This window comes from Olea europaea, chromosome 13, assembly GCF_002742605.1.
Source record: "Olea europaea var. sylvestris chromosome 13, O_europaea_v1, whole genome shotgun sequence".
In the NCBI taxonomy this organism is placed as follows: Eukaryota; Viridiplantae; Streptophyta; class Magnoliopsida; order Lamiales; family Oleaceae; genus Olea; species Olea europaea.
Window position 1 is genome coordinate 1,040,577 of NC_036249.1, and position 21,124 is coordinate 1,061,700.

The following is a 21,124-nucleotide window of genomic DNA, read 5'->3' on the forward strand; positions in this document are numbered from 1 at the left end:
TTACGGCTTGAATAGTAAAATAATGGTAAAAAAATTAATTTTTTGGGGCAAAAAATCCCTACCAAACGGGGCCTAAATTCAGTGATCAAAACTCGACATTTTAAAATTCAGTGACTAATCAAAAATATGGAATCTAAGTTTAGTGATCATTAGAACAATTAACTTGACAACAAACAAAAGAGAGTAAACGGTGAATGTTTAAAACATCTCAGGAGCTTCCTTGTTCGGACAACCTAAAGATAAACCCCTTTCGTGACATTCTCAAATTAGTTACAACACCAAATGCTCTTTCTGATTAATCTCCACTTTCATTTACTGTGAAGAAAATTCTCAACAGTTTAGTTATCAATGGCTCAGAAGCTGCTGCTGCAGCAGCTCAGTGAGCTCGGATTGAAGCTCGATAACCCCCCTGCTTCTAAAGATGCTCTCATGAAGCTATTGAAGGTGGAAATTTATGTTTAATATTTTATTTTGATTGAAGTTTTGTTTCCTGTGAAATTTGAGTTTGGTTGCTTGGTTTTTGATTATTTGAGTTCCATTTGCGGTAGCCCGCTTGTAAATTGTGAAAGGTATTGTTTTGTGTAAAATTGGGTTGGGATTTTGATTTCTGCTGTTGATGCTTTGTTTCTTTATGGGGGAGACAATCAGCGAGTAGAATATCTATTCTAGACTCTAACAGAAGTTTTGAAAAGAAAGGAATAAAATTCTTTTGCCTCTCTCAGTGAAATTTATGTCCTTTTCTGATTTTTGAATCACGAAGGTTTACTGTGAAAATTTAAAAAAAAAAAAAAAGAAGAAGTAGAAATTACTTGCTTCTGTAATTATTTTTGCTTCACCTTGTCTCAGAAACGTCTTTAAGGGAATGTACGTGTATACTGGGTTTCTTTTGTGGCCTAAGCTGAAAGAAGAGACATTATCCTCATATGTAGTGTTAAATTTTGTCAATTATTTCTTTTTCTAGCGACTAGCAAGCTCCTCGTACATCTATTAATTTCTATTGTACATTTTTCAAATATTCAAGGTTGCAATTTTTATCTTCTCCATATGCCTGCGTGTGTATTTCACCAGGTCTATTTTTATATTTAAGAGCGTGTTTAGCTAAGCTTGCTAGGTGCTTATAAGCTTAGCCAAACATGCTACAAGTCTTGGATGGAAACAAGGGAAGAATTACTGTCAGAATAGCTGATGAAGATGGTAAATTTGCAAGCGAAATTTATTTATCTGGAGTCTTGGACCTATCCAACATGTCAGTTCTAACTGCATGGAGCTACTGAAGTCTTACTCCGTTGTTCTGCTCAGTTGAGAGTCTTACCCGCCATATAATTAGTGCAATCAATCTCTGTACTGTTGAATCCTCTTTTACTTGTTTACTGCTCAAATTAATATCTTTAGGATGAGGTTTTATGGTAGTGTAAATAGTTAGCTGGACTTTTAATTGATTATGTTATGGTAATCCAGTGCCTTCCTTACATGCAGCAAGGTGCAGGATATCTTTCTGAATTGGATCAGTCACCACTAAAATCTGTATTGGAGCCCATGCAGCCTTTTCTTATTGCAATTGCGAAGCCAGAACTTCTTAAGCATCAGGATAGGGAGGTCAAGCTTTTTGTTGCTGTCTGTATCTGCGAAATAACTCGAATTACTGCACCTGATGCTCCTTATGATGATGATCTTTTGAAGGTACTTAATCTTCTGTAGCAAATAGTCAATAGAGGTAACAGCTTGATGTGTGTCCTTTGTCTGCCTCCATGAAATTTTTTGGTCTTTATACAAGCTAATTGCTGCTGTAACTGTTCCAGGATATCTTTCAGTTGATTGTCAGTACTTTCAGCGGCTTGAGTGATACAAATGGCCCATCTTTTGGAAGGAGAGTTGTAATTTTGGAAACTCTTGCAAGATATAGATCGTGTGTTGTGATGTTGGATCTTGAATGTGATGATCTTGTTAACGAAATGTTTAGTACTTTCTTCACTGTTGCCAGGTGCGCTTCATTTATTATAGAATCCTCATTAATTATTACAAAATGACCTTATTGATCTTGAAATGTTTGCTTCCCTCTCTACTTTTTACTGGTAGCTTGCTGATTCCCAGTAACTTCAAATGTTTAGATTCTTTTATTTTTTGTAAGAAAATAACAATTTGTTTGAGCGAGGATACTAGAGCATGTATGATTGGCTATTCTCTTCTCCTTATAAGTAAGCAAGCTTATAACCCCACCCAAACATGCTATGTTATGCATAATGGTGTTTTCATTCCTTGCATATATTTTCTTCCCTTTTGAATAATATTTTCCTGATGTTCACAGCAACGTGTAGGTTCAAGATTTGTTCCATTTGCATATCAATTGTGTCATGCAAAGATTTTATCTACTTTCTTTTGTTTTGATTTTAGTAAATCGTTGCTTTTCTTAATATGCTGTGGTATTCCTGCTGCTTATAAGGCCATTTTATTTGATTTTCTCTTTCATTCATGTGTTAATTTTATTTATTTATATATTTATTATTATTATTATTTTTTAAAATTTAACCAAGCATGCTCTTAGTCTAGTATAGAAAAATTATTTGTTACACGAGGAGAGTGTAAAAAATTTTTGGATATTATTGATTTTGCTATAATTTTTTAATGTGCTCGTGGTTATGAGATATTCATTAACTATGATTGGCGTTTGATGCCTGTCTGACATACTTGATGCATTTCTACTGTTCATGTGATCCTTTCTTCTTAGTATGAACTGATGATTATCTGAATGACTATGAAATGGAAATCTACCTTTCGTTTTACTGATCTTTCTGCTTTTTTGTCTTTCATCTTTTATGTAGTTGGTCTTTTAAAAGTGAACAGTGTAATGGCCATACCAACCCCACCAGCTGCACCTGCAAAAATGAAAAAAATAACCACCACCCCGAAAAAATGGAAAATATGAAACTGATATTAATAGAAGAAAATTCTTACATCCTGGAATGGGCAAGGCTAGTCTGTAGGCATTTATTTATGTATTTATTTTCTTTTAAGTTTTAACCATGGAGTAGGAAAAGTCCTAGTAGAGAATGGAAGGTTTGAAATTGTTTATCTTCGTTTCTATATCTCTCCTTTGACTTCCCCAAAAAAAAGGAAAATGGAAAATGTAAATAAATAAAAACTGAACCTCTCAGAAAAGCATCATCCATGCTCAGACTGGTCAAGGCATACAAATGAGCTCATGAATAGTGATTTCAACATCTTTATGGATTGTTTACAGTTCATCTCACACCCAAATAATACAATAACTTGATACTGCCAAACTCTGTTCCCTCCATCTACCCTTGAGAGGTTTTGAACTTAGTGCCTAGAAAATATTCGTCAAAGGTCTTGGCACTTCATGATGGAGAAGATGGTCCAGCATTTTCTTTACATTCATATACATATACAACACCTCGGTAAACCTCTGCCACATTCAACAACTTAATAACCAAGTTGGTTCCTACTATCATTGTTGAGATAAAGTCGGTCTATCAGAATAACCAATTTGGTTGTTCTAGTAGTGATAATGCATGAAGTAAAATGATAGCTTTGGTTCTATATGACATAATTGGTATGCGAGACATGGAAAAGTGTGTGAACTTGCTGTCATGACTAGTATCCTATGCGTGCAGAGATGAGCATCCTGAAAATGTTCTGGCTTCAATGCAAATAATCATGGAGGTTCTCTTAGAAGAAAGTGAGGATGTGCAGGAGGATCTTTTACTTGTTTTACTTTCTGTTTTAGGTCGCAATAAAAGGGTAAGCATCTGCTGACTCTATGTTTAAAGCTTCTTTGAATGCCGGCATGCTGCCTTCTTAAATAATAAAAATTTGGGCTTCTTGTTGCTAGGATGTAACGTTGGCTGCAAGGAGGCTTGCCATGAATGTGATAGGCCATTGTGCTGCGAAACTTGAGCCTGGCATAAAGCAGTTTCTTGTTTCATCAATATCAGGAGACAATAGGTCCCTGAAGTGCCAGATTAACTATCATGAAGTCATCTATGATATCCATCGTTGTGCCCCTCAAATATTATTGGGAGTTATTCCTTTCCTAACTGGAGAACTATTGGTAATGACTTGCAACTTCATTTTCGGTCTCCTTTGTTTTCATATACTTCATTGATAAAATGTTGCTGAACTTAGTTGTTTGTCCTAATCTGACATGGAAAATTATTTATCTTTTGGTCGGAGAAAATTATATCATGAATATTGATAATTTAAGAATCATCTTTTATGGTTGAGGTGTTTGCAATATTGCGCCAATGTTAGAGTTGCTTTGAAGAAAACATTTTAAAATAACACATCAGCCGGTAATTCTTTACTTTTTCTGTGGTCCATTACTTGACATCAACATGGACAAGCTGGTTTCCAAACTCACTCAATATATTCTCTAGTAAAAATGTTGCTTTCAACTCTTCATAGCTCAATTGTTTGTAAAGTCTCTGAGTTCCAAGTTTTGGTATCTGCAGACTGATCAGTTGGACACTCGTTTAAAAGCAGTTGGCTTAGTTGGGGACCTTTTTGCGCTGCCGGGATCTGTAATCTCTGAAGCATTCCAGCCAATGTTTTTGGAATTTCTGAAAAGGGTGACTGATAGAGTTGTGGAGATCAGAATGTCTGTCCTTGAGCATGTCAAGATTTGTCTGCTGGCTAATCCTTTTAGAGCCGAGTCTCAGCAAATTATCTGTAAGACTTTTAAATAGTTATGTAGTAGACACTTCTCATGTCTTTAACCTGACATGGTTTGCATTCTAGCTGCGCTTTGTGACCGACTGCTGGACTATGATGAAAATGTCCGTAAACAAGTTGTCTCTGTGGTTTGTGATGTGGCATGCCATTCCCTTACATCCATACCTGTTGTAACTATCAAGCTGGTTGCAGAACGCCTTCGAGATAAATCTGTATGTGCAAACTGTCTGTGCTTGCTTTGTTTTTTTACATCTGCCACGTGCCTTGCTCAGATTCTGATAGTCTTTTCTGCATACATCCAGTTTCTTGTTAAAAAGTACACAATGGACAGGCTAGCTGATATATTCCGAGTTTATTGCTTGAACCGCTCCCCTGTATCATCAGATAATGATGAATATGATTGGATTGTTGGGAAGATTTTAAGATGTTTTTATGATAAAGATTTCAGGTAACTTATTTTTTTATTGGGGTGATTTAATTTGTTGCTTAAGGATGGAAATTTTTTGGATAAATATAAATAACATCATTAAACAAATGCCAGCTAAATGACTAGCTCCTGGAAAAGGCAGTTTACGATGCCTTGTTTGTTAGATATTAAAATCAGATTTTTAGTAAATTTTGATAGATGTTGGTGAAATATGTGGTTGAAAAGTTGTGGAACACATGAAATATGTGGTTAAAATTAATTGTTGACTTTGATTTAGATTAAAGTCTAGATTTTATTAGGTACCAAACAGGGGCTATGTCAAGTCCAAAAAGATACAGTATTTTGGCAGACACTAACCTTGTTTCTTGAAAGTGTCATCTGAGAGATTATGCTAAAGTCAGAGTATTGCTCATGAAATTAACTTGAAGATATTTATGGACCCACTATTTGTATTTTATTTGATATTATATTTGATGCCTGGTTCTTTCCCTGCAGATCTGACACAATTGAACCCATTCTATGTTTATCATTGTTTCCAAGTGATTATTCGGTCAAAGATAAGGTGACGGGCTGGATAAGGGTTTTCTCTGGATTTGACAAAGTGGAGGTTAAGGCTCTTGAGAAGATACTAGAACAGAAGCAAAGGTTAGTTTTGAATTCGTATTCTGACTTTAAAAGTTCCTATCTGGTTCTTTGAGCAACTTCAGTTTCCTTTCGAATTACGCACTATACTTTATAGTATGATCCCAAGGGATTTTCCATCATATTGCAGATTACAACAAGAGATGCAGAAGTACCTTTCTTTCAGACAGTTGTCCCAGGTTCACAATCATAATTTTTGATTTCTAAATATAAGGTCGGGGGAGGGGGTGGGGGGTTAAGAAGAGACTTTTGATGAAAGGGTACATTCTTACCCAAATGCAGGAAGGTGATGCTACTGAGCTGCGAAAGAAAGTATTATTTGGCTTTCGTGTTATGTCTCGTTGTTTTACTGATCCTGCAAGGGCGGAAGAGACCTTTCAGATTCTTGATCAGTTAAAAGATTCTAACATTTGGAAATTATTAGCAAGTCTTCTTGACCCAAACAATAGCTCTCTTCAAGCTTCTAGTTCACAGGTAAGACATTAGACTGAAGTTGGATTCTTTAGGCATTAAAATACTAGCAAAATTACATGAGATGATATCTCAGATACCTTGATCCTCCTGCAGAGTGATTTGCTCTGTATCGTTGGCGAGAAGCACCAACTATATGAGTTCTTGAATGCTCTATCTTTGAAATGCGCCTATCTACTCTTCAACAAGGAGCATGTTAAAGAAATCCTTCTAGAAGCTGGTATACAGAAGTCCGCTGGAAATACCCAGTTACTTTTGTCTTGCATGACTATACTTGTGGTAATACACCCTCACTCTTTTTTTATTTTATCTATCATATTTCTTGATGATAAATGGTGTAATAACATCTTGAACTGCGTATTTCCGTTGATTCATTTGGGAGGAAAATATTGACCTCACACATTGGATATAGACTTGTTTTGTACTGATAAGTCCAGGAGCCAAAAATTATATTATGGCATCAATAAGGGGCAAATGAAACTCAACCCAATCAGTTGCGCTAAATGTATCGCATGTGTTGTGTGTCATAACTCTACTGCTGTAAACATGCATGCATTCATTTGGTAGGACTTTATGACATAGGCTTGCTGTTCTTGAATATTGAAGCACTATTTGTTGGCTTCAATTCATGTACTTTTACCTTCCTAATTTTCAAGCACCCAAGAAAAAAAAAACACTAGTGTTTTTTCCAATCTTTTTTTTTTTTTTGATAAGTAATCAAATATTTTATTAATCATGGATAATACACAGGAAGTGTATTATCAATTAATACAAGACAAAAATAGTATGAAATTAGGCAACTCATCTATGCGAGTAATAGCCACAGCATTAAACCAAATATACAGTGTCAGGTAAAATAATTTTTTAATCTACTCTGTTGTCCGTGTATTATTGTTGAAACAGCGACTTTCTCTCCCTCCAAATACACCAGATGATGCATCCTGGGACAAGGTCCTAAACAATTTTGCTATCTTTATTACGAAATCTTCTCTCCCATGCCTTCAAAACAGCCTCCATACGCTGTGGAAACACCCAATCCATGTGTTGAGAAGCCAAAATATCGTTCCATAGGGTGCGAGCATCGTCGCAATGAATGAACAAATGATCAATCGTCTCCCCAATCCTCTGGCACATATAGCACCATTCCGTAACATAGAAACCCCCGCATCGGAGGTTATCCACCGTTAACACCTGTCCCTTCACAACCGTCCATAGGAAAAATGTCACTCGAGGGGGCAATTTACAACGCTATACCTTCTTCCATGGGAATGAAGTCTCCTCAAGTTCCAATAAAGATCTAAAATAAGAGCTCACTGAGAAAATGCCATCGCGTGCCAACCTCCACCTGCTACGATTACTTTCGCCCACTCTGACATGCACCTCATACAAAGAAGTCAAGAGTAATGCATAATCATCCAATTCTCAATCCTGTATACCCTTCCCAAAAACAATGTTCCAGCTGGGATTCCCATTATGCACCTGTAAGACTTCATGTACCATAGCCTGCGGCATCAAAGTAATACGATACAGGGAAGGATACTCCGCTCTGACCGATCTGTACACCAACAATCATCCCAGAATTTGATAGTATTGCCATTCCCTACCTCATACGTCAATTTATCCTAAAATTCTCTCCACCCTCGTCGTATATACCTCCACAAACTCACCCCATAAGAACCACGATTCTCGGCTGAGCACCATCCCTCCTCTAGAACACCATATTTCGCCTCTATAATCTCTCTCCAAAAACTTTTCCTCTCCACACCGAATCGCCACAACCACTTACCCAGCAAGGCCTTACCAAACAATACAAGACTCCTCAATCCGAGGCCCCTCGTTTTTATGGGAGCACACACTACGCCCCCAGTTAACCAGGTGAAGCTTCCTCCCCTCCCCTAAACCTCCCCATAGAAACTCCCTTTGAATCCTCTCTAATCTTTTTGCCACGGTAACAGGGATAGGAAACAATGACAAGAAGTAAGTGGGTAGATTCGATAAAGTGGACTTGATGAGTGTAAGACGGCCTCCCTTTGAGAGGTACATACGCTTCCAACCAGCTAAACTCCTCTTCACCCTTTCCACAATACCATTCCAAATGTGTATGTTTTTAAACCGTGCTCCTAAGGGGAGCCGAAGATAGGACATAGGCAGTTGCGTAGTCCTACAGCCCAATATTGCCGCTAACTCCTCCACATTAGCAACATCCCCAACTGTGATGGCCTCAGGTTTCCCCAGATTAATTTTTAATCCAGATACAGCTTCAAAGCATAGTAACAGACGGCGCAAATTCCTAAATTGCTCAGCCTCTGCATCACAAAAGATCAATATATCGTCTGCAAATAGCAAATGGGATACCTGTAACTGGTTAATCATAAAGCCCTTCAAGAGACTTTCTCCCACAGCGTTCTCAATCATCCTATTTAAAGCCTCCATGACAATGGCAAACAATAATGGAGACAACGGATCCCCTGCCTTAAACCTCTACTACTCCGGAAATAACCTTTAGGAGTGCCATTTACCAAAATCGAATACGAGACCATAGATATACAAAAGTGAATCCAACGGCACCACTTGCCCCCAAAGCCACATCGCCTGAGCATATACAAAAGGAATCCCCAGTTTACGTTATCATAGGTTTTCTGAATATCAAGTTTACATAACATCTCTGGAATCCCTCTACGCAATCTCGAGTCAATGCATTCATTTGCTATAAGTACATAATCCAATTTCTGACGCCCTTTGATGAATGCATTCTGAAATTTAGACACCACCTTTTCCAACACCTCCATTGATCTGTTAGCCAGCAACTTTGCAATAATCTTGTACATCTCGCTAACTAAGCTGATCGGACGAAAATCTTTAATATCTGATGCTCCCGATTTTTTTGGAATCAGCACAATAAATGTAGTATTAGGCTTCTCAAGAACTTGCCACGCTGAAAGAAATAAGTAAGAACATCCACAATGTCCGATCGTACCACTTCCCAACAAGCCTTATAAAATGAAAATGAGAATCCGTCCGGCCCTAGTGCTTTATCATTATTCATGTTGAACACCTCCTCCTTAATCTCATCCTCCTCAACTGGTCTCTCTAACCAGCTTGCATCCTCCTCAGTAATAGTAGAGAAATCTAACCCCTCCAACTCTGGCCTCCAATCAAACTGCTCACGATACAAGTTTTGATAGAAATTCACCATTTGGGTCCCAATATCTTGTGGATCTTCATAAGTAACTCCGTATACTACCAGCATGGTGATAGAATTGTTACGCTTGTTAGAATTGGCAACTCTATGGAAAAACTGGGTACATTTATCACCCTCCTTCAACCACTTGACCCTAGATTTCTAACGCCAGACTATTTCCTCCATCTCCACCAGCCTCTCTAACTCTCCCCTTAATTCTCCACATCTCTCCCTTTCATCCCCAATCAATCATTGACTCTCCTCCCTCTTATCCAGCTTTTCTATATCTAACATACATTGGTTTTTACGCCAGTTTACATCTCCCACCACCTCCTCATTCCACCTTTTTATATCTCTCCTTAAGACTTTCAATTTTTGATCGAACACGTAACTGGGGGACCCCCTGAAATTGTAAGATGCCCACTAGTCCCGTACACGCTCTCAAAAGCCTTCTACTTTTAGCCACATCTTCTCAAACCTAAGAGGTCTTCTCACACTACACCTCGCATTCCCAGCCAATAAGATAGGGAAGTGATCAGAATACACCCTCCCTAGTCATCTCTGGGTAACCTCTAGGTACTTCTCCTCCCATTCCTCACTAATCAGGAACCGATCTATTCGCGATAAAATAGGCTGCTCCCGATTAGAAGACCAAGTAAAGTATTCTCCAATCAGGCAAGTCCACCAGCATAATTTCCTTGATAAAATCTGAGAACTCTTCCATTGTCTTTGTTAATCTCCCACCACTTGATCTCTCAGTAGGAAACCGAGTCACATTAAAGTCACCTCCAAAACAAGTTGGAATGCTCCACCAAGCCATCATCCCCGCCAATTCATCCCACAATCCACTCCTACTCTCGTCATCATTAGGCCCATACACTCCTATAAACGTCCAATGAAATCCATCCCCAACATTTCTGAACGATAGCGATAAAGAAAATAGTCCTTCACTAACCTCCTCCAATCTTAACAATATTTTAAGCATGATTAATTAGCTGAATAGTTTATCATGTTCGTTTAATGAATGAAAAAATTAATTGATTCCACATTTTGCAATATAATTGCGAGCTCATTGTTTTTGTAACAGTCCTAAGCTTGATTTATGATGGATCCATTTAAGCATCACCATCAGAACAACGGAAAAAAGTAATGAACTTTGGTTTTATTGAATTGGTTTTCACCTCGTAGGAAAACTGCTTTAGATTGCTATCACAATCTTCATCCTCTTCTCAATTTCTTGAAATGTTAACTTCCTTCTTTTTCATATTTCATGTGATGAATTTTTTTCAGATTCTTGCACGTTTTTGTCCTTCACTGCTTGGTGGAATTGAAGAAGATCTGATTCATCTTCTTGATGATGACAATGAAATAATTAGGGAAGGTGTTATGCATATTCTTGCAAAAGCTGGGGCAACCATCCGAGAACATCTGGGTGTTTCATCAAGGTTTGTAAATAAAACTTCTGATTCATAGACCAAATATCTTGCTCTTTTTATTTTTTGAAATGCCATTCTGCAGATCCTTAAACCTTATACTCAAGCAAATATGCATTGAGGGCAGCCGAAGGCAGGCAAAGTATGCAGTTCTTGCCCTGGCATCAATAACAAAAGATGATGGACTCATGTCACTATCTGTTCTATACAAGGTTTCTGATTACTTCATTTTGAATTCTCTCTTATACACATCTTGAGTGCTTTACAATGCTCTTATGATATATTTCTGTTGTTTTCTTAACATGCTGACGAAATCATTTATCTATTTTTGAGTTTCAAATGGACAGAGGCTTGTTAATATGCTTGAGGAGAAGTCACATTTGCCTTCTGTACTACAATCTCTTGGGATTATAGCATCAATTGCCATGCCAGTGTTTGAAACAAAAGAAAGAGAGGTTCAACAGTTCATAAAGAAAAACATACTGGAGTGCAGTCATGTATGCCTTTTGTGATTCACTGGACTTGTGTGGCCCGTTTTCCTTTTCTCTTGTTTAAAGTATTTCATTCAAAACATGCTTCAATTTTAGATGTCTGGATATGAAGCAAATGGATGTTGGGATGATAGAAGCGAACTTTGCTCATTGAAGGTGTTCCGCTGGAATAATTGTTTATTAATTACTTTATATAGAGCCACTCATAGCAAACCTTTATGCACTGGATTAATAATTGAATTATTTCTGCAGATTTTTGGGCTGAAAACATTGGTCAAGAGCTATTTACCCCTCAAAGACGTGCATCTTTGTTCAGGAATTGATGACCTCATGGAAATCCTTAAAAACATACTTGCTTTTGGAGAGATCTCAAGAGATATCAAATCCAGGTAATGTAGGTTATATGGCTTTTGAAAGTTCTGCTTAGGTGACTGTAGTGTAATATCACTATTGGCTTGCCTGGGTACTGCTCTTATCATATATGGATCTCTTTTTCTGTGTTACAGTTTAGTGGATAAGGCTCATTTGAAGCTTGCAGCGGCGAAATCTGTCCTTCGTCTGTCAAAGCACTGGGAGCATAAAATTCCTGTTGGCATCTTTTACCTTACCTTGAGAACCTCAGAGGTAGAATTTATTTGAATGAACTAATTTGATTATTCTTGGAATAAATTTCCTCATAGCTGTTACACAAAAACAATTCGCTGAGCACTTTTTATTATTATTATTTTTTATTTTTATACTTCAAATCTTGGGGTGTCCAGGCTGATTTTCCTGAGGTGAAGAAACTATTACAAGGTAAGGTTCATCAATATGTGAAGGAACGAATTTTAGACCCAAAGTATGCTTGCATCTTCCTACTTGACATTGGGTCTCAGCATCTGGATTTCGAAGAGGTATATGACATACTGAGAATACATGTTATATTTATCTATTGATCTTGGGTAACAGTGAAAAATTCAACAAGTTCATACATGAGATCATGCCATGAATCTTCTTTCCCAATATATTTGTCAGAACAAACACAATATGAAAGATATAATCCGGGTGTGTCAGCAAGGGAGAGCACGCCAAGTTTCTACACAACGTGATGCAAACTCTCCACCACTCTATCCAGAGTATCTTCTCATATATGTGGTCCATGCTCTTGCTCATCATTCGGCATGTCCTAATGTTGATGAATGCAAAGATATCAGAGAATATGAGGCTATTTACAGGTATTCCATGTCAAAATTCAATATCCTTGATGGTTTTGATTCACATGGAGCTAGTAGTGAAGCATGGACACCCCTCCTAGGGTGCAGTGTCGATGTCTGCCTATATCAGACACTGCCCTCATAGTCTCATTAGGACACATTTCTGACGTTGCCAGTTTCCTCATTTCCTGACGTGCCTTAGTACACGTGGCTTGTCCTATACTTTTTTTGTATTTTTTGAAATCCAAGGGACATGTCTTTCACACCTAAAGGACACAATGACGCCAATTTACAATTTATTGAATATGACTAGGTAATAAGACATTTTTGTGAAAATGTCAAAATAATGTGTGAAATTCGACAAACTTCCCTGTTGATTTTTTTTATCTACTGTTCTGTAGTTGGCACTATTAACTAATAGTATATAACCCAAAACCTTGTCAGTTCAACAAATAGCCGCTCCTTTAATTCAAAAGATTTCCCCTGAAAAATTTAGAATCAAAGCTAGGGGAAAAAAAGCATTCATTTTATTGAAAAATGAAAAAGAATTAAAAAAATTGAAATACATAAAACATAATTTTAAAGAATTTTAATTATCCTCGTCCTTAATGAGTTTGTTTTCTTTTTTAAAAGAGTTGTTGGCCCGTCCCTGTCATGTAGTGTCCTTGTCCTATGTTCTTATCCATGCTTCACAAACAAAAACTGCATCCAGCCTCTGAAATATCTTGTTTCCTCTTTGTTGTTCCTGAAAAAGAAATACATTTGAGAAGTTCATGTCCTAAGTGTTGTACTTCTCCCATTCAGAACCATTGTTTGAATTTAAAAAAGATAAATTTCAAGCTCATTTGAAGAATTAATGTTCGGAATTTGAGAATACTTGATTCCAGTTTAATTGTGAATAGCAACCCATAAAAAGTTGAAATTTTCACAATTATCTTAGCACTAAGATGTAGTGAGTTTATGGATAATTCTTCTCCATTGAGCTGAAAATAAAGTTTTCTTTTTCTGTTTATGTTTCTGTATTGACTAATTCTAGCACAGCATAAAACAGCATTCTCATGGAATCTAGATGGTGAAAACTTATTTAAGAACTATTTTAGATCAAGTCGAAAATAAAGTTTTCTTTCTGTTTATATTTCTGTATTGACTAATTCTAGCACGGTATAAAACAGCATTCTCATGGAATCTAGATGGTGAAATTTATTTAAGAACTATTGTAGATAAAGTCTATATTACATTAATCTTTATGAGCATATATATTTTGTTTAAGAGAGAGAATCTTATAAAATAGTTGGGTTGCATGGAAAATGTAGGTACGATTTTTCTTAAACTGCTCTGCTTGAAGTGGTGGGTCTGTCTGTTGAAAATTAAATTATCTTGAAACCTGTACGCTGGACAATGAAATTGCAGTTCTGAATGCATGGAAATCTCGTTATGATTTCTTGAACTGCTCTGCTCGAAGTGGTGGGTCTGCCAGTTTAAAATCAAATTCTATTATAACCCTTACATTGGACCATGAAAACTTAAGCCATTTAAATAAACCTTAGCGAGAAATTTTTATATAACACTACTTGGTTGTGGATTAAGGTTTTCTTGAACATTTTTCAGGCAGTTGTATTTATTCCTATCTATGCTATTGCATGGAGGTGAAGACAGCAAATCTGATGTCAGCATTGACAGAGACAGAGAGAGTATTTCTTTAATGAAGTCAATATTTCTACAAATCAAGCGTTTAGAAGATGCTTTTGATGCAACTAAGTCAAAGGTTGGGTATTGAATGCTATTAGGTTTATTTTTTCTCCTTTTAGCAATATATTTGTCAAAGAATTTCTTTATGTTAACAACACAGGACATTTCCCCCACCCTTCTTAACTCAGATAAAAAGGGAAATGGGTGCCGTCAAATAATTCAACTGTTGAAAAGACTGTCAAAATTAAAACGGTAATGCCATTAATTTCATTCTACTGCTATTCAATCTTTTCAGAATTCATATGCTCTGTGTGATCTTGGTCTATCAATCATTAAGCGATTAGCCCCAAAACAAGATGATCTTCAAGACTTAAATGCTCCAGTCAACCTACCTCCTGTGCTATACAAACCGCTTGAGAAGAGAAAAGGAAATAAGCCAGTATGTACTGTCAAACTCCGTTTTTATGTTTTCTAGAGTGAATACCTAGCAAGAGGAAGAGTTGTCTGCTTCCTCTTTTATGTGGTTAGGTCTGACGTTTGTTGTGCAGGTGCAAGTGCAAGTGGGCTGAATGATGTTACTTCTTTTGATGGACTATATATACTTTTGAGTCTAACTTCATGATACTTTTCATTCATTGAAAACATAGCACACACTGCATCATAGTTTTGCTTCTCTAGCGACCTCAATATTTTAAAAACTTTTGTTTGCACCTCATTTTTATTTTTGTAAACTCATTGCTAAAGTGTCAACTATCAAATTACTCTATGCAAATGTTATTGCCATACAATTATTTGATTTCATTCTTTAAACGTGCCAATTTAAACAATATATGATTTTGTGATTTCATTGGGCAATTGAGCTTTTTGGTATCGTTCCTGAAGATTTTTGTTCAATAGCCTCTTGTCCATCTCCCTATTAATGATTTCTATGCATGTTGCATACTCTGTATATTTCTTCTAGGAGGATGAAGGGCATACATGGTTGGCAGATGACAGTATATTGGTCCACTTTGAGTCAGTCAAGTTGGAAGCTATTGGAACTGTAAGATTTGGGAAAGCACTTCCACATAATGAAAAATTGGTGTTCCAACTTGTACTTCCTGACTAATTTAATTCAACTGGCAATTTATCAACTTCAGGTTTCAGAAGTTGTGGACGATGGGAGCATGGACAGTGAAACAGAGGGCAATGAGATGCCTTTGAGTAAAATGATGAAACGACTAAAAGCTAAGGGAGCAAAGGCAAGAAAAGAGGCAAAGAATGAGTCTGCATCGGCTGGAGTGAAAAATGAAAATGATGTTGATATTTTGAAAATGGTGAAGGAAATAAGTTCAGATAGTTTAGGCATAACAAGAAAGTTTGAATCAAACAGTGGCCATGACTATGTTAATAAAAAATATAAAAGTGATATTAAGCCTCAGAAAAGGAAAAAGGTCTGTAGTGAATCAACAGATGTTCCCTTACCAAAAAGGAGATCATCATCTGATCAGACTCAAATGTTCTCTGCCTTAAAGGTTACTTCAAAGAGTAATACGATGCCGGTTGACGATGAAATTCAGGAGGCACTCACGGTTGATTTTACTGAAATGAATGATGAATTTCAAATTGGTTCAGAAGATGAATTTATTCAAGAAAATATTACTGAACCTGCAGAGTCGGACTTGTTGGTCTCTTGTGTTAGGAAGAAATCCGGCACCACAAAGCAGAAAAGGAAACGCTCTAATAGTGATAATGGTGAGGCACATGATCATTCCAACCATGATGTTAAGGTAAATGATTCTGTATATAAATTTGATAGCCACATAAGATGTTCTGTTGATGTTTGTACGTGACCTCTTTTTTATTTCCCTTCTGATGCTGCAGAAGAAGAAAGTGATGAAAACTGATGGCAAATTTTCAATCAGTAATCCCAAGTTGGGATCTACGAAGAAGAGAAAACAGGAAAATGTTGCTGAGTTTGCTAAGGTCGGCTTATACTATCTCTTTCTGTAATTTCCTTTGAACTCTAATTCTCGTGAATATGCTAAATTACACTACTCAATCTGTTTCTCATTTTTGGCTTCTCATAAATGCATGCTTACTAAACATGTGTATAGTAGTACAAGTTAACATGTATGCATTTTGAAAACTACATTATCTTGTAATGCAAAATTGAGATTCAATTGACTTGCTTTCACAATATCTAGATTTCACATTATCTCATAATGCAAGAACTGTAATAAGCTTTATTATTATTGTTGCTGCTGCTGTTGCTTGATTATTGATTAATGATTAAATGCATTTTTCCTCGCAAGTTCTATATCTTGAACATGATCATGACTCAGTTTTGATACTAGTACCCTCTATTGTTTAGAGCACATTGAAGGACAACAGAAGATCCCTAGCGGACTTGATTGGTTGCATGATTAAAGTTTGGTGGCCATCGGATAAGAAGTGAGTGATTGATTACCTTATGAAACTACGATTTTGATGCACTTTTTTAATCAAGAAAAAGAGATGAAAGGGGGGTTCCAGATATATCATATAGGATGTATTTTCTCGAGCATCGATCATTCTTCATACCAGTATGCTTTTGAATATTTCTCAAAAATTACTCCCACTAAGCTCTTTCTTTGAAATTTTGGATCCAAGAAAGGTGTAACATCAAGCCGTGTAAAATGACCAAAGTCTCTAATTGTATCTTTCTTTTTTGTTTCAATTTCTTTCTGACGGGGCTATAAATGTTAAATAGATCTTTCTAACTTCAGTAATTATGCTTCACTGGACCTTCAGTAAAAGATTTCCTTTGTTGTGATACATTGTTGACCTTCACTTTACTAGATCGCCTCCTGAAGAACTTTCTATCCTAAAACTCTGTCAGTCTTAAAAGTGTAATGATCTATTATCTTTTGATACTGGTCCTGCATTTTAACATTGATAGAGCATACAATTTTACCGACTACAGATAAGAATTTTATATATCATATGTTTTCTCTTTCTATGCTGAGTTTGCTGCTTTAAGATCTCGTAAACTGTCAAACTTTACAGGTTCTACGAAGGTGTTGTGAAGTCTTTTGATTCCCAAAAAAAGAAGCACGTGGTAAGCTGTAATTTGCTGGGTCGTTTTCCATCGTAGTGCTATAGTAAATTGTTTGCCAATTTTATCCTAGATAGCTTTCTCATTGTTCACTGTGTTGTAATTTTTTCTAATTAATTTGTTGCAAAGATATTGTATGATGATGGGGATGTGGAAGTTCTAAGATTAGACAAGGAGCGCTGGGAGCTTGTTGACAATGGCCAAAAAGCAGTAAAGGTCTAATTTTTCAATTAGTTTTTCCATTGAAAGTGTAATATTTCCTGGTCTGTTATTGGAGTAAATATTGTGGCTTAAGATCTAACAAGGTTTTCAACACCATTTGCAGCGATCAAATACGTTGAAGGGTTCCCGTCCTGAAGGAGTGTAAGTGCTTCCTTCATATAATGCCCCAAGCTAGATATAGAAGGGCATATTTTACGATTTGCTGAAGCCCCCAGATGTATCTGAACAAATATAATTGGGAACTTATTTTCCTTGAACATTAAAATTCTGGCTTGATGGATCAAAATTTACTTGAACTGTCATTTAGCATATACGCTTGCTGTAATTCTCTTCAACAAAGGTGTAGTCAAATGCTTGATTAGTTAATGCCTCTGTTTGGTTTTCATTTTTGTTGCTAAAAACCTCAAAAAGCCTATTTGAATCTTCAATTATATATTCTATCCATTTTGTATTAAGTACATTCAATCTATTAAGTACCTTGTGTCAAAATTGAGAAATCCAATGGCTTGGATCAATCAACTTTTCAAAAAAATTAAAAAAAATGTGGTTGTTTAGTGGGGAGTATTTGTGGCTCCTACAAAATGTGTGGTTAAATTAATATTTGATTTTGGAAAGTAGAATTTTAAGGGGAAGAAATTGAATCCCAAACAGAGGCAATACATAGGAAACTGCATCTTCTCAAATTATGGCCATGTTGTCCTTAACTCAGAGTTTAGTAGATTTGTTAATATTTATAAATTCTCATGGATTGTATGGAATTTGATAGATTTCATAAGATTTGAATGAATTTCTATTTTGTAGATTTTCACGGATTTTTATAGATTTCAATGGATTTTATAGATTCTCATCGGTTTGGGTAAAATTTATGGTAAAATAGATTTCAATGAATGTGTATGTCATTATAACTATATTTCGTGACTCTTAATTACTTACACATGGAAAAAATCTGTAGTATATTCAATAAGAAAAATCCAGAATTAACATGTCAGAATAAAAAATCAATTGACGGCCATTGGTGAAATTAACAAGTCAGAATATGTGGGAAATTAATGGCCATTGGTGAAACTAACAAGTCAGAAAATTGATAAATTCAATAAAAATTGATCTGTTCATGACAGAGGGATGCGAGATAGGGAGGAGGAGGAGAAGAAAAACCTTTTCACTAGAGAGGGAGAGGGCGACAAATCTGCAGGCGAGAAAAGTCTTGAAATTTGTGGGGTTGGGATATAATTGTTACAGTTTTTTGGTATTTATACTTTTGGCTTGAAATCTTTTAAAATCTATCAAAATCTATCTAATTAATGAAATCATTTTAAATCTAGTAGTTATTGAGGACACTTAAATTTCTAATTTACCTATTAAAATCTAAGTTGAGGACATCTAAATTTATAAATATTTCTAAAAGTCTAGGTTGAGGACACCTACATTTTAATGAATTATATTTAAATCTGAATTGAAGACACCTCAATTTATATGGAGTTTTAAAATCCATAGAACTCTATATTGAGGACACTAGAAAGGCGATTTATTATCATCGTGTGTATTTTTTGTAATGTTTATTTCTTCACACGCCTGTTGCATTAGCATATCAAGCTATCTAAAAAAGTTTATCTTTTCATTAACTTTGCAGATCATCTGGGATTAAACGGAAGTCCATAGGAAGGTCAAGAGAAGATAAAAAAATGTCTACAATGTAAGTCAGCTGTTGCAATCCAATTGAACTTGACATATTTTTGTTTTTGGTTCGTCTTCAGCTTATCTACAGCATTGACTGGCAGATTTCCTCCATCTCAAGCAAGAAGGAAACGATCTACACGAGAGAAAGTAGAGCGGGTACGAAAAGGTGTATTGAAGAGTAAATCCTCTGCCAAGAGGGGGGGAAGCCGCCCAATTATTACACAACCTGAATCTTCCACGAAGTCCAGTCTTGATGATGTGGAATCAGGTGAAATATTTTATTTTTACATTTTGTTTCTTTTGGATTAAAAAGTCTAGTGATATGTACTGCTGGTTGAGATGCTAAAATCAAAAGATGGTAATTCAAAGTAATTTTGAGCACGTGGGATTTCCTGATTTTCTGACAGATTGTATAGCTTTGTAACATAAGATGTCCATTCCATGAACTATTCAGCTGGTCATTACAGCAACCCAGAGCTAGGTTAAGTTTACTTGCCTAGTGAACCATAAAGTACATACTAGATTTCAACCTTGGCTTGGGGTGTAATCATTTGGAAACAAGATTCTCCATGAAAGATTTAATTAGTCAATTTGGTATGTTGTGATATTTTACATTTTATTCTGTAGTAAGATTATTGTCAAAACAATAAACATATACACCATTAACTGAGGCTGGTAATTGTAAGCTGAAATCTCCAAATACTCGCTGATTTCCAAAATCTATATAGAAATCTCACGTTCTGTTACTGCGACATCTAAATCATTTGTTGTGAATTTCCAGCTCGAGATCCCTGAGGTTGGAAGTAGCTTTAAATTTAAGAACTGTGTAATTTGTCTAGTCTATTTACACGTTCTCTTACCAAGAGCAGTATAGATAGGCGTTTACTGTTAACTCTTCTCCTCTTGACAATTCAGAGGAACCAAATGAAATATTTGAGAAGAGTTCAGCTGATGAAGAGCAATCTGACAAAGACGATGGGTCAGTTTCGGAGGAGAAACAAATGGAAGATGCTGAGGATGTCTCAAGTAATGCTGCACAATCCAAAGAAGAAGAAATCGTAGAAACAGATTCTCAAGGCAGTCAATTTGATGACATGAATAGTCATCCACACTTGTCAAATAAACCTGGAAAGGGGACTCCACCTTCTGATTTCCTCCTTGCGGATTTTTCTGATGATGAGCCTCTTGTACTGACACTGGCCTTTCATTTGGCATACTATTTATATTTATTGTTGATACACATGATTTCTACATACTCATGATGTTTTTGTTAATTGCAGAGCACATGGAAGCACCGAGTCGGGAAATAAGTTTGAAGGCAAATACTTCTGCAATGAAGCCATAGGATGTAAATTTGAACTGCAACACACATTGTGTTCACAATGCAATGATCCAAATTAGTGCAGTAATGAGAAGCTGACATTAGATGACAACATAGAGTAATCTTTCTTGACGAAGTCAGTTGATGAGGTAAAAAAATTGTATCTCTTGGGAACCTTACTTGACCCTGTTAAATTGATGTAATGTTTCCTTTCAGACTTTAGTAAAATATTGGACACTGTAGAGTAGAGTTGTTAGTGCATGGAGGATAGAAAGATGAGGACATGGGCTGTGCTAATTCAGAGCAATTGACTAAATGTTTTGTTTCTTCTGAGGTTTCATGTAAAGTTACAATACGTCGCACATTATACTGTATCTTGGGTCGTCGCTATAACTTTGATTTTTCTTTTGTATGTGTATTTTGGTCAAGGTCAAGTACTTGCTGTTACCATATATAATTTGTGATTGATTCATCAGATTGGAACGTGTAATCTCAAAATCTGAACGCAACTTCATTAAAAATTGGTCTCTCTTACTTGTTTCATGCACTTTTTGAACAGCAGAAAGAGCTTCAGCGGGAACATTAGCATAAACAATATCTGAGTAATCAGTC

General features: G+C 36.2%; 1 protein-coding gene across 3 annotated transcripts; it reads left to right on the forward strand.

Annotated features, from left to right (window-relative positions):
• The first annotated feature begins 209 nt into the window (after positions 1-209).
• Positions 210-20,918, forward strand: LOC111407183 (sister chromatid cohesion protein PDS5 homolog A-B). 3 transcript variants are annotated; one of them, XM_023036516.1, is made up of 33 exons: positions 210-444; positions 1,477-1,680; positions 1,800-1,981; positions 3,633-3,759; positions 3,851-4,069; positions 4,470-4,686; positions 4,756-4,901; positions 4,992-5,137; positions 5,612-5,761; positions 5,889-5,937; positions 6,041-6,232; positions 6,326-6,508; positions 10,701-10,855; positions 10,929-11,055; positions 11,191-11,340; positions 11,431-11,490; positions 11,587-11,723; positions 11,841-11,958; positions 12,096-12,227; positions 12,349-12,548; positions 14,136-14,292; positions 14,512-14,655; positions 15,178-15,258; positions 15,356-15,985; positions 16,080-16,181; positions 16,570-16,649; positions 17,244-17,295; positions 17,422-17,508; positions 17,618-17,655; positions 19,145-19,207; positions 19,293-19,459; positions 20,107-20,378; positions 20,472-20,918. In XM_023036516.1, exons 1-33 carry the CDS (start codon positions 349-351, stop codon positions 20,499-20,501), a joined length of 4,893 nt encoding a protein of 1,630 aa, XP_022892284.1. In that variant the 5' UTR covers positions 210-348; the 3' UTR covers positions 20,502-20,918. The 3 variants fall into 3 exon arrangements, with proteins under 3 accessions (XP_022892284.1, XP_022892285.1, XP_022892286.1); XM_023036517.1 differs by having other exon boundaries at positions 349-444; positions 19,145-19,177; positions 19,269-19,459; XM_023036518.1 differs by lacking the exon at positions 210-444 and adding an exon at positions 1,191-1,298.
• Positions 20,919-21,124: the final 206 nt, after the last annotated feature.

Coding starts and splice junctions, on each gene's coding strand:
- LOC111407183 (XM_023036516.1), top strand. CDS start 349: ATGGCTCAGAAGCTGCTGCTGCAGCAGCTCAGTGAGCTCGGATTGAAG. Junction 1,982..3,632: donor ACTTTCTTCACTGTTGCCAG/GTGCGCTTCATT, acceptor CTATGCGTGCAG/AGATGAGCATCCTGAAAATG. Junction 5,762..5,888: donor ATACTAGAACAGAAGCAAAG/GTTAGTTTTGAA, acceptor ATCATATTGCAG/ATTACAACAAGAGATGCAGA.